The sequence below is a fragment of the Plectropomus leopardus genome, chromosome 14 (assembly GCF_008729295.1).
Source record: "Plectropomus leopardus isolate mb chromosome 14, YSFRI_Pleo_2.0, whole genome shotgun sequence".
NCBI lineage: Eukaryota > Metazoa > Chordata > Actinopteri > Perciformes > Serranidae > Plectropomus > Plectropomus leopardus.
Window position 1 is genome coordinate 10,290,028 of NC_056476.1, and position 13,809 is coordinate 10,303,836.

The 13,809-nt window shown below is 39.8% G+C and overlaps 1 protein-coding gene across 3 annotated transcripts in view; it reads left to right on the forward strand.

Annotated features, from left to right (window-relative positions):
- The window catches only part of nrd1a (nardilysin a (N-arginine dibasic convertase)), a 40,742-nt gene extending 27,818 nt beyond the window's left edge, over positions 1–12,924 (forward strand). For all 3 annotated transcript variants that reach the window (XM_042501084.1, XM_042501083.1, XM_042501085.1), the window contains exons 19-32: positions 1,381–1,500; positions 1,638–1,689; positions 3,214–3,364; positions 4,688–4,815; positions 4,961–5,123; positions 6,159–6,190; positions 6,463–6,601; positions 6,702–6,749; positions 6,826–6,878; positions 9,302–9,385; positions 9,628–9,718; positions 10,009–10,125; positions 11,360–11,449; positions 11,976–12,924. In XM_042501084.1, the coding sequence (XP_042357018.1) occupies positions 1,381–1,500; positions 1,638–1,689; positions 3,214–3,364; positions 4,688–4,815; positions 4,961–5,123; positions 6,159–6,190; positions 6,463–6,601; positions 6,702–6,749; positions 6,826–6,878; positions 9,302–9,385; positions 9,628–9,718; positions 10,009–10,125; positions 11,360–11,449; positions 11,976–12,200 (1,493 nt within the window). In that variant the 3' untranslated portion in view covers positions 12,201–12,924. The remainder of the gene's footprint in view (positions 1–1,380; positions 1,501–1,637; positions 1,690–3,213; positions 3,365–4,687; positions 4,816–4,960; positions 5,124–6,158; positions 6,191–6,462; positions 6,602–6,701; positions 6,750–6,825; positions 6,879–9,301; positions 9,386–9,627; positions 9,719–10,008; positions 10,126–11,359; positions 11,450–11,975) is intronic.
- Positions 12,925–13,809: the final 885 nt, after the last annotated feature.

Below are 13,809 nucleotides of genomic sequence, written 5' to 3' on the forward strand. Positions count from 1 at the left end.
TTGGTGCACACCCCCTTTTGAAATGACAATCTCTGGTGATGACATGGTTTTCCTTCAGCGTGCTGTATCATTGCCTACCTCAGAAGCAGCTCCTATAATAAACCAGTGGCAGGCAACTGTACTGTAGTAATCCAGTCTGAATGGGGCTTTAGATGTCAGTTTGTTCAAACTTTGCTGAGGATTAGAGCTTTGCTTCTCTGCCCGAACCTGATTGGGTTCGACCCGACCCGCCTGGCTCGGGCAAGGCCAGGCTGTAATTTCTCACTATTTCCTCAGGCTTGAATGAGGTCGAGTTCTCAACAAGTTGACATTTATTTATTTAATTGTTTTAAATGAAACCGATGTCAACTGTCTCCTGCTTAAATGGCACTTTGGCGCTTTGTTTTAATGGACTGAATCAAGAGGGAAAGAGAGGAAAAGGGACAGAAAAATTGGAGAACTGGGGTAAAGAGAAAGAGAGCGCAGGTGAGAGGGGGACAGAAAACAAGAGAAAAAAAGGGTGGAAGAGATGTAAATAACATGCATTAGAGAGTGGTGATCATCATCTATGTGCTGTATCACCATCAGCGGGCATACTAGACGCATTGAGGGACGCAGCTTGCTTTGCCGCACCTGTCGTGCACGAGATGACAGACTAACCAGAGGAAGAGAGGAGGGGGAAGTGGTGCAAGAAAACATTGCAGCCCTTAGCTTGTAATATGTGTTTTAATATTAAAAATATATAAAATGTAATATGCTATAGGTCTACTTTTTACAGTACACATTCGGATTTTTAATCAGGCTCGGGCCCAAAATTGCTCTCGTGGGTCGGCCTCAGGTCGGGCTTGGACAGAAACTATGCAGCTTCATATAGAGTCAGGCTTGACTTTTTGGGCCCAATCTAAGTCCTAATGAGGATACATTTTCATATCAGATTTGCTCACCTCAAAGTTCACCATTTTCAACTTTGAAAAGCCCCAAATCCTTCACCGTCAATCTGACAGATGCAAAACATGCTATGCAAATCCAGTAACCTTTGCAGATCGCATTGATTTGGATAATCAGAGTCCATTAATCAAAGGTCAAGATTTTAAGTCAAACAAGGCACCTCTGGTCCAGTTTCTCAGCAAGTTTTCGGGAGTAACGCGTTTTGGCATTGTGCTCTGTGTATAAATTTTGGAAGGCCACAGCAGCACTGATAAAATGTGGAGGAACGATGCCTCTTCACTTATTGGCCCAAGGGTTACTGAATCATTTATTGGGAGGGGGGGAGGGGTTCTTGACAACCAGCTGCATGTTTATCCCAAACTGGACATATTGATTTGTTCAAACTCACACATTATTTATGAGATTGCACCGAGTGGAATTATGATGTTTTATTCTTTCTGCGCATTTGTTCAGCCACTGACTTCACCCTGAAGCCGTCTGACTGCCCAGACACTGAGTTTCCTGTCCGGATAGCCGACAGCGACAGGGGCTGCCTGTGGTACAAGAAGGACAACAAATTCAAAATCCCTAAAGGTAAAGAGTGTGTGTTTGTTTGTGTGTGTGTGTGTGTGTGCACCTGTGCTGTGTGCATCATTAAGCATTGTTTCTACAAAGACTTTTGATATCATTAGAGAGTCGTTGACACTCGTTTGTCCTTTTTCCTGCTGCAGCGTACATCAGATTCCACCTAATCTCTCCTGTAATCCAGCAATCTGCTAAGAAGTGAGTTCAGGCTCAAATATGGCCCTGTGAAAATAGTGTTTGTTTTCTTAGCTTTAACGCTAATTAACATCTCTTTCTTTTCTGCCATCGCCTGCTCTCTCTCTCTGCTCTTACAAATGCATCCTCTTATCCTTTTCATCGCTTCACTCCTCTTTTTTACTTCCTTCTTACCTTGTGTCCTTCCTTTCCTTCTTCCATCCCTCCTCATCACTCCTTTGTTGCCTTCTTTCTTAACTGCCTCAATTTTTTTCTCTTCGTCCCCCTCTTTCTACCTCTCCCCGTTGCTTTATCTCGCTTATCGTGTTTCTTTTTTCCCCTTTCTCCTTCCTTCTTATTCCCTTTCTCCTTATCATTTCTCTCATTCTCTCTCTTCCTACTTTCTTCTTTTACCTTTCTTATATCCTTCCCCTTTCCTTCCTCCATCCTTACTCCTTGCTCACTTGTGGCCTTCTCCTTTCTTGCCTCCTTGAGTCTTTCTCTCTATCTCCTTATTTCTTCTGCAACTCATTCTTCTCACCTCCTGTCCTTCTTTATTTCACCTTTCTCCTCCCTTCTTATTCCCTCTCTCCCTATCTTTTCTCTCTTTCCTACTACTTCCGTCTCTTTTTTTACCGTGCTTTTATTTTTCCTCTTTCCTTCTTCCTCAATCTCTCGTTTCCCTATCCTCTCTTGCCTGCCTTGACTTTCTCTCCATCTTCTTCTTTCCCCTACAATTCTTTCTTCTACCTCTCCCTCCCTTTCTGTATTTTACTTTCCTGTTTTTGTTTTTTACCTTTCTTCTTCCTCCTTATTCCCTTTCTCTCCATCTTGTCTGTCTTTCTCTAATTCCCTGCTTCAATTTCTTCTTTTTTACGTTGCTTGTCTGCTCTGTCTTTTCTTCCTCCATCCCTGCTCCTTACCTTTGTGTCTTTCTTGCCTGCCTCGATTCTGTCACTTTCCTCTTTCCTCTGCATCTCATCCTTCTCACCTCCATTCCCTCTTTATCTCACTTTTCTCCTTTCCTTTTTCACCTTTCTCTCTCCCATTTCTCCCCATTTTTCATCTTGTTCTCTCTCCTCCTACTGCTGTTTCTTCTTTTACCTCTTCTTTCTTGCCTGAGTCAATTCTTTCTCTTTCCTATTTCCCCTGCAACTCATCCTTCTCACCTCCTTTCCTCTACCTCTCCCTCACTTTTTCATATTTCACTTTCCTCCTTTCGTTTTTCACCTTTCCTCTTCCTCCTTATTCCATTTCTCCTTATCTTTCCTCTCTATCTTTTCTGCTTTTAACTTGATTTTATCCTTCCTCTTTCCATCCTCCATCCTTACTCCTCACTTTTTTGTTGCTTTCTCCTTTCTTGCCTGCCTCAATTCCTTCTCTCCACCCCTTCTCTCACCTTCATCTCATCCTTCTCACCTCCTCTACCTTTCCCTCCTTTTCTTTATTTAATTTTTCTCCTTTCTTTTCCTTTCTCCTTATTCACTAACTTCCACCCCATCTTTTTTCTCTCCCTCCACCTTTACCTCTGTCCTCCCTCCCCTTCAGCGTGGTCTTGTTCGACCTGCTGGTCAACATCCTCGGCCACAACCTTGCCGAGCCAGCCTACGAGGCTGAAGTGGCCCAGCTGGAGTATAAACTGGTGGCCGGTGAACACGGCCTGGTCATCAAGGTTAAAGGATTTAACCACAAGCTGCCTGTGAGTGAAAACATCTGGAGAAACCACACACACAAACAGATACAGATACGATTAAATGCATAAAACCACATGCTGGTTAATACGCAGACACAAATACATTATGCAGTAAATATACTATTTCACAATAGTAAATATCCCCATTGTGCACCAGATACCGTAACTTAATACATTTAACATATTTCCCCTGTTTGTTCATTACATGTACAAAACTATTGTAAAATCACTCAAGTAAGTATTCAGTACCACTCACACCTTTATCAGTGATTATAAATCATTCATTAAAGCTTCAGTTGGTCACTTTAATAAAAATAAGTTTTTGTCACATTTGATGAAACATGATGTCCAAATCAGTATTCAAATGCTTCATTTTTGTTTTTGTTTTTTTTTAATTACATATACATACATACTACTATTCCATATTACCCAAAAAAATCCCAAATAGTCCTTGAAAATAATAGATAGTAATCCAAATTAAAAGCCAATAGTCTGTTTCACGTAGTAAGAGTACATGAGACAGATAGTCTGTGAAAAAATATTGTTGATCCTCCTCCTAATGCTTCTGAAGGCATTTGCAAGAATCCACAGCAGCTGAACCAAAACAACCAAGGCACTCCAAAAGTGTGAAAAACATGAAAAAAGGAGGAATTACATTAAAAAGCCTTTATGGCAGTGGCTAAATCATTAGAAAAGCCAGCATATTTCGATATTTTAGTGTACTGTTTAGCTGGAAAAAACCCACTGGTTGGAGTAAACTTCTTATTTTACAACTAAACAGTGCACTAAAATTAGTTTCTGAAAACATTATAGGTGAGAAATTGCACTACCAGGTTACCGACTATAACTTTAAAGATTTATAAATCATCGTAATAGACACAGACAATCATAATTTGCCCTTGATAAGAAATACTGGACATTTTTTGGTGGAGGATATTCTCTGATATTTATCACACGGTGGCTTCCAAATAGTTGGTCTTATTATTGGCTTTACGGTGATCAATAAAGTATTAAAGGAATGGTTGCACATTTTTGACAACACACTTATTTGCTTTCTTGCTGACAGTTAGATAAGATTGATACAGCTCTTGCAGACTGGTATCAATCTTTTAATTTAAAACTTTAGCAGAAAAGCCCGAAACATATTTCCCAAAATGTCAAACTATTCCTTTAAGACTAGATTCATACACAACGACTCTTCCTGCCTATTTTTTAAACTACTTTTCAACAGTTAGTCATGATGCACACAGATGTGATTGTTTTCATGCGTGTTAATGATGGTAATTCTTCATCTTGTCCATCTGTCTGTCTCTCCATGTCTCTCTTCAGCTGCTGTTCCACCTGATCATCGACCACCTGGCTGATTTCTCTGCCTCGCCTGATGTCTTCAGCATGTTCACAGAGCAGCTCAAGAAAACTTACTTCAACATCCTCATTAAACCTGAGAAACTCAGCAAGTGAGTTGTTTACCTTCTGTCTTCTGACATTTCCAGTTCACTGTCTGACTCATCTTCAAGTCTATGATGCCTTCTAGTGGTGAAACGGCTCTGAATAGAAAAACCTGCTCCTCTTGTGTCCTCCTTTCACTCTCCTCTCTCTCAGGGATGTGCGTTTGCTGATCTTGGAGCACTCCCGCTGGTCCATGGTGGAGAAGTGTCAGGCTCTGACGGCCGGTCTGACCAGCGATGAGCTCATGGACTTCAGCCGCGAATTCAGGGCCGAGCTGTACGCAGAGGGACTGGTGCAGGGCAACTTCACCAGCGCTGTGAGTGGACAACGTGCACACAGACAAGTAGTTTGATTAACAGTGTTCCCACAGTTATGGAATTTTAATGGGCACAGTGAAATTTCTAGCACATGTGTATAACCCCAAAGAAATGCAAAATGACCAATAAGAGATGCAAAACAAGCACAAAAAAATGCAAAACAAGCACAAAAAAATGCAAAACAACCCCAAAGAGACACAAAACAACCAATAACAGATGCAAAACAATAACACGGAAAACAAAACAACAACCCCCAAAGAGACACAAAAGAGATGTAGAAGGTCCAATAAGAGATGCAAAAAACACCAAAGAAATGTTCATGACCCCATAGTGATATAAAACTACCACAAAGAGATGCACAATGACCGATAAGAGATGCAAACCATCCCACAGAGATGCAAAGCGACCACAAAGAGATGCAAAACTCCCCCAAAGAGACATAATGACCGATAAGAGATGCAAAATGACCCCAGAGAGATGAAAACCATTCCACAGAGATGCAAAACTACCACAAAGAGATGCATTATGACCGAAAAGAGATGCAAAACAACACCAGAAGAGACCCAAAACAACTCCCAAATAGACGCAAACAACCCTTAAGTGAAGAGAAAAAACATCCATGCAAAGGACCGCACTAAAACATAAAGAGACACAAAATTACCCCCAAAGAGACGCAAATTCAGATGTGTTGATACGTGTGATACATTTTTTTCCCATCACGTATGTTTCTTTATTTTCTACGTGTTCTCTCTCACAAATTATGTTGGAATAGAGTTTGAATCTGATACGTCTGAAAAATATAAATCCTCCTGTAGTCATGGAAAAGTTTTGAAATTTTATCCATGAAAATTCGTGGGAACCCTGGATTGACAAAAAATTGTTGATAATAACTAACGAATCAGTTAATGTTCGTGTCTGCATTTGCATCACTTGATTCTGAGTGTACCTGACGTTCTGTCGTGTTTTTGCCGATTTCCTCTCCTCACTCTCTTATCTCTACCTGTTCATTATCCTTTATTGTATTTTCTCTGCAGGAGTCGGAGCAGTTTCTGCAGTATGTCACAGAGTAAGTCAGCTATTACACCGAATGCACGCACTAATGAGAAAACCAATATGACACAATCAAATGGATTTGTTTGCCGCCATGCACAATAATTTGCATCAGCTTCAGTTGTTCACTTCATGATTCCCCTTTCAGCTTATTCACTTTTTCCTTTCACACCCTGCTCTCAAACTTCTTTTCCTCCTCCCCTCACCTCCTTACTTATTTTGTTCTCTCTTTACCCTTTCCTTCATCCTCCCTTTCTCCTGTTTTGTCCTACTTTTCCCCTGTGGCAGAAAGTTGCAGTTCTCCAAGCTGCCAGCAGAGGTGCCGGTGATGTTCAGAGTGGTGGAGCTCCCTCTGAAGCACCACATCTGTAAGGTCAAATCACTCAATAAGGGAGACGCCAACTCTGAGGTCACAGTTTACTACCAGGTACAACCTCATCTTTCATATCTTCGACATTAAACGTGTTATGAAATAACATCATCTATTTAATGCACACTATTTTTCTTAATCTCTTCCTTTTATCCAGTCTGGACCAAAGCTCTTGAGGGAACACACACTGATGGAACTGTTGGTGGTGCGTTTTTACATCTATTTTATTTCCTTATTAATTGTGTCATTCCTCTGTGCTTGACTGAGTTTTTGTCGTTCAGATGCACATGGAGGAACCCTGCTTTGACTTCCTACGGACCAAAGAGACTCTTGGGTGAGTGTTATTATGTTTTCAATAAAATGTTTGCTGTTTTTTAACCTTTTGAAACCTGTATCAACATCACTTTTCTTGCGCTGCATTCAGACGTCTTCTTGAAATATGAGCAAAGCTGTTTGCTTTCTTCTGAAAACTAAAGGCAATAAGCAACTAGGCAAGAACTGTTCTGCAAATTGCAAGAAATTAGCAAATTTAAAAAAATTTAAAAGCTAGGGAAAAATCTTTAAAAACTCTATAATAATCACAATTATATACTTGTTATTATTTTACAGAATTATTACTATTTTAGGCACTTTTCAGGTCATTTCCTTGTTGTTGTTTTTTATTTGTTTGTAAATTTGTTTTTACATTATTTTTCTTTGGGTTTTTCTAATTTTCAGGTAATTTTCTTGGACATTTTTAACAATTTTTATTTTTTGCAAAGTTTTGGGTTATTTATTTTGAGGCTGCTTTTACCTATGTTTTTGTCTGTTCCTGTCTTTATTGTGGATTGTTATTATGCTTTCCAGACAAACAAACTGTGATGTCTAAGCCTGCACTGAAGGAACAGTTCACCCCCAAATAAAAAAAAAAACATATTTCACCTCTTACCTGTAGTGCTATTTATCAGTCTGGATAGTTTTGGTGTGAGTTGCCGGGTGTTGGAGATGTCAGCCGTAGAGATGTCTGTTTACTCTCCAGTATAATGGAACCAGATGGCACTCAGCTTGTGGTGCTCAAAGTGCCAAAAAATACATTTGAAAAACTCAACAGGAATGGCTCTTTCTAGAAATCATGACCCAGTTACTCAAGATAATCCGCAGACCTTGGTGTGAGCAGTTTAATGGGAAATCGACAGCACTTATATAGCACTTTTTTAGTCTTCCAACCTTTCAAAGCGCTTTTACCCCAGGAGTCACATTCGCACACTGGTGGCCGAGGCTACGGATCAGGTGCCGCCTGCCACTCAGTACTCAGTCACAAGCACTCACACACTGATGGAACAGCCATCAGGAGCACTTTTGGGTTCAGCATCCTGCCCAAAGATACGTTTACTTTTTACTTTGACTGTAGGAGCTGGGGACTAAACCGTCCCCGATTAGTGGATGACCTGTTCTACCTCTGAGCCACAGTGGCACATGTTTCATGCAGGAGCTATTTTCTTTCCACAAAACTACACCTGCCAACCATATCACCACACAGAAGGAAGCATGCATCAACTTATGGACAAGAGGCTAGTGTTGATGTAAATATCAAGCTGCTGAGCTGTAATGTTGGCTAGCTCAGTGGTGCTAGGTGAGCTAGCACTAAATGCATGCTTCTTTCTGAGCGGTGATACGGTTGGCAGGTGTAGTTCGGTAGAAGGAAACTAGTTCCAACATGAAACTGCCCACAACACTGGAATATCTTAAGTAACAAGGTCATGATTTCTGGAAAAAAAACATTGCTTTTGTGTTTTTTTAAATCTATTGTGGTGGAAATTTATGGTCATCATTAATTTCACATCTTTACATATACCACTACTACTCCATATTTTATTTCTTGTCTTAACCTGTGTATGAATCAGCTAACTTAATGACACATTTTAGGTCACTGTAACAGGTTGAGTTACCCCGGCTTCATCCTAGAAGAAGGACGTCGAAATTTCTGTTTATTGAACAAACATGTTTTTATTGAAACTCGATCAGATTATTTAAGGTAATGGTTAAAAATCAGGAAGAGTAAGGTCTGCTCTGATTGGTGTGTTAAAAAGGACCGGCCCCTATGAGAAGTTATATACTATCTGTCAAATGTGGCATGCTTCATTTGCTCTGCAAACCAACTCAGGTCTTTGATTAAAGATCTTTATATTTCTCTTTGAGTTAAAAGTACACTACAGTATTTTTTGGGGGGCACTTTGAGCCTTGTGTCATCTAGTTCCATTATATTAGAGAGAAGGCAGACATTTCTACAGCCGATATCTCCAACACTCAGCAGCTCACACCCAAACAATCTAGATTGACAAATAACACTACAGCTAAAAATATGTCATTTTGATTCTGGGGTGACATTTCCCTTTATTTGCTCTAGCTATATTGGGATAATGTTTTTCACATAGATCCAACATTCATTTTGTCTCTTCTGTTAATTACAATGTGTTTAAATTCCAATTTCCTGCTTTTCAGACTGTTATTTTTATGAAGGAAGGAATTTGACTCTGGTTTTTTTGCATTGCTCTCAATGAACTTGCACAGAAATATACAAAACATCTGCAAAAACAAGGACATCAAAGCTAAACAAATAAAGGTAAAGAACACAAGAGTGCAAAATAGAGAAAGTCAGGACAGGTGGGACTTTAGCTTCTGGCAAATGTAACACATTTTCTTTTTGATCCATCTCTGTTTATCTGCTTCTCAACATCTTTCATCCTTGCTGTCTTTTTTTCATGTCCCTCTCTGCAGGTACCATGTCTACCCCACCTGCAGGAACACCTCAGGCGTTCTGGGTTTCTCTGTCACCGTGGAAACACAGGCCACAAAGTTCAAGTGAGTCTGCAACGCAATCGTAACCTTTCATTCGCCCAAGAGCAAGATACGATTTATCTTAACCGCTTTTCCCAAAACCAAGGTACAATTTATCTTACTGCTCACCCAAACCCAAGCTTCGATTTATCTATCTGGCCCTGGAAAGAGAGGAGCGGGTGGAACTGATAAATGACTAAAGGAATCAAATACAGCCTATAGCCTATAATACATCTCTTACCTCTCATGAACTTTTTTTCTCTTAGTACTGAGCTGGTGGAATTAAAGATTGAAGAGTTTTTGGCTTCATTTTGGGAGACGCTCAATTCGCTGACTGAGGAGGCCTTTAATACTCAGGTCTGTGTCTGTGTTTGTGTGTTATTTTGTGCATTTGTGAGTTTACCCCATTGTTATGCAAAAGCAGAGAAGTTAGAGCAAATTATACAAAAAAGTTTTGGAATAGTCGAAGGTTTGTTTTCAAGTTACTCTGGTGGATTAAAACATGTTTCCTAACTATGTGAGACCCAGCTGCACAGTCAGGGCTACTGTTGCATTTCAGATATTCGTGGAAGTCAAAAATGTGTGTTGAATCCCTGCGTACTGTTTGTGTGTGTGTATGGGCACATGTGTTTGTGTGTTTGGTGCAGGTGACTGCTTTAGTGAAGCTTAAGGAGTGTGAGGACACACACCTCGGGGAGGAGGTGGACAGAAACTGGGCCGAGGTGGTTACACAGCAGTTTGTATTTGACAGGCTCAACAGAGAGGTGAGGACAACGCACGCACGCGCACGCACGCGCGCGCACACACACACACACACACACACACACACACACATTGAGCAAAACAGGCAAATTAAATGCATCAGGGCTGTACCATATTGTTTGAAGCTTCAAAGCATCACAGTTCTTTTGTATGTCTATTTATTATGTTTTTTCTGCACCGTTGCAAATAAAGATTAGGCTACTCTGATATGAATATTAATATACTAGTTGTAGAATTACGTTCCAGTGGTGACTGTGTCGCATTTAGTAATGGGCTGGTTGACCCACAACCCACAGATCGGGTGGGTTTGGGTAAGCACACTTGAAAATATTATGGGTTTGGGCAGGCTGGAGGTGGGTCAAAAAACTGACAAAGAAGCACTCCAAGTTAACATTTAACAACTTTGCACGCAATAGTCCACCTTCCACCTTCCCTTCTATTCTCTCTGTCACTCTCTCTCAAAACATGCACAACTTGAAGAACACTGGAGCGCTCAGTCTTTACAACAGTGCTGCTGTAATGCATTAAATTTGTGTGTTATGCAGTCATTTATGTGATTGATTAAAGTACATTTTTCCCGTTCGGCTCTCTTTTATTTTTTCAGCATGATAATGTTAGAAAATATGACAACCGACATTCAAAGCTTCAGTCAAACACCTCAATAATAATAATAATAACAATAATAATAATTGAAAAAATAAACATTAGATACAGCCCTCAAATGCCAACAGTTTTTATGCATTTGGGGACCATGTATTGACTCTTAAAGATCCAGACATCATTAATTTAATTTTTATCCACTAGGGGGTGAAAGAGCACATACACAGCATTAACATGTTTTTAATTTGTACTGCGGATGGGGTACTGCTAATTTACACACATGCAATAGACACAAAGCAACACTGCCATTCCATCCTGTAAGTCCAATATCTACTCCCCTTTAGCTTTGGTTTGATCTCCAACAACTCCTGAGGGAAATATCTGGCTCTTTATCTGCTGGATGTGCGACTTTGTGTACCAGCTAGAAATTGTGTCTGTCGAACCATTTGCTGCAGCCCAGTGGGTTTATCTGAGCTGCTGCTGCAAACGGGTTTGTTAAAAGTAATGAGACAGAACCATTCACTAAATGAGCCATAAAACCAAAACAATCATCTAAAAGAGGCTAAACTTTCCGTGAAGGGCACCTGCCATTCAGCCCTCAGAGTGTCCTCACCATCAGTGTTTCTGTGTGTTTAGATCGAGGCTCTGAAGCAGATGACCAGGGCCGAGCTGGTCTCCTGGTTCAAGGAACACCGAGGACAGAACAGCCGCAAACTCAGCGTGCATGTAAGCTTAATGTTTGTGAGTCTTTGTGTATTTTTCCTTTTTAATTTGTGTGCACGTAGCAGCACTTCGAAACTCGAGCAGATTGGCTTGATTTCTTTCAAAAACATGGGAAGGGGACAATTAGCAACAATCGAAGTAATGACCAGAAAATTTGCAAGAAATTAATAAAAAGTACAGGAAAATTTCCTGAAATTGAAAAAATATATACTAATAATAATAAAATTATGTTGAGAAAGTGCTTTAAAAATTCTGAAAAATGTGTAACATAATTTTAAATATGTTATTATGATAATTATAAATATAGTTTATCCCTAGTTTTTTTTAAATAAATTGTAAAATCTACTATTTTTTTTAAAAAAAATTGGAAAAAGATATTTATTACTAAGTTGCTCATTGCCTTTTTTCTGTGTTTTTGAAAGAAATCACACCAATATACTCAGGGTTCAAAGGTTTAATGGTATCTGAAAGCAGTGCAGCAATATAAATCCAAGTATTAAAGGGTTAAATGCATCCCTGTCTCCTAAAGGTGGTTGGATTCGGTGCTGAAGAGAACGATGAGGAGGGCGGTGGTAAGAAACAAGAAGGAGAAGAGGGCAAAGAGGAGGATTTAAGTGGCTCCACCTATGGCGAGGTGTCTAAGCTCACCTTCCTTCCTGCCTCGCCCAAGATTGCGGGCGCCGTAGCCATCATGGACATCCCAGCTTTCACTAAAGACCTGCCGCTCTTCCCCTACCACAAGATACTGGAATAATGTCCTCCTCAGACAGACAGATGGCTGTGTTTTGCCTCTCACTGAGCCATGTTCAGGGACTCTGCCTCATTAGAGATGCAGGCACTTAATATGTGGAGGTGAGGGAAGGTTGAAACAACTTTGGCTCCACTCTGGACCCGGTTTCTGCCTCTGGGGCCCAGCTGTAGGTTTTACCCACACTGTGTGCATAGAAAGAGAGCCTGGAAGTGATGATAGAGTTTCCTTTTAGCTAAGTGATAATCTATTCTGCTTTCTCACACTCAATTATTTTATATCCTCAGACACCGGGAGTGTGGGAGAGCTCTATCTGTATCTCTATCCCACACTGACTGAAAATCTTTTGAATCTAATTTTAATTTATTTGGTTCTCTGTGCTCTGCTGCTATTACAACTCTGAATCCCTGTCTCTTCCACTGTTTGTGTTGGAGTCAGGGCTGAGTTTAATACCGTTTAAAAACACAAATCAATTGTGGAAGCTGCAGAAATGCTGACTCCTTTGAACTCCAGATGTGTGTGTGTGTTTGACTGATCGTGTGCTGGATTTCAAGCTCTGCTGTGCACTACTGTTATAAGCTGACCTGGATCATGCCCTGGTATGAAACTGCAAGGAGAATAAATCAATGAGTGATGAGTGAATGAATGAAGAAATGTGCTCACTGCAGAAAACACACTTGAAATTATCAAGTGGAAAAAGAACACTCAACCTCATAATAAATAAAAATGATGAAAGGAATTTACATTTATACTGTTATGGCATTTTGTATATTTGTCATCTCATTCTTGTGAATATTTCCAAAAGACCTTGAGCAAAGTTCTTCACATTTGGCACGAACATCCACTTTGAGTCATCGCATACTGATTAAAATTTTGTTGGTCATATGTCAACAGTTAAGGTCACTGTGATCTTGACTCATTCTCTTGAACAAGATAACTCAAAAATGGCTTGAGATATATATATTTTTTGATTTGGCACAAACATCCACTTGGACTCGAGGATGAACTGATTACATTTTGGTTAACATTAGACAAAGGTTAACCCTGTGAAACCTGGATTGACATCAGTTTTCTTGTGTTGCGTTTGGACGCCTTTCTACAAGTCTTCAAACCTTCGAAACACGAGCATCTGAGCAAAAAAAGCCGATGAGCAACTTGATAAGAAATGTCAAGCAAATTGCAAGAAATTGTGACAAAAAAATGACCTGAAAAAGAAAAAGAAAGTTATTAAAAATGTAACAACATAAAACATATATATAGGAAAACAGTATTTATGATTATTATAAATTTGATTTCAAATTACGTTATAGAGAATAACTAATTTCTTTACAATATTTTGGGCAATTTCTTGCAAAGTTACTTTTTTTGTGTTCTTGAAGGGAATTTGGCCAATTTGCTCAGGTTTCAAAGGGTTAAGTTCACTGCAACCTTATCTGTATTATTCTTGTGAACATGATATCTCCAAAACGCCTCAAGAGAATTTCTTCAATCATGAACTGATTTGAATTTAGTGGTCAAAGGTCAGAGGTCAAGGTCACTGTGACCTTACAAAGTTAATTTGACCGTTACTCCGAAATTCCTATGATAATTATAACAAAATTTTGACCAAATGTCT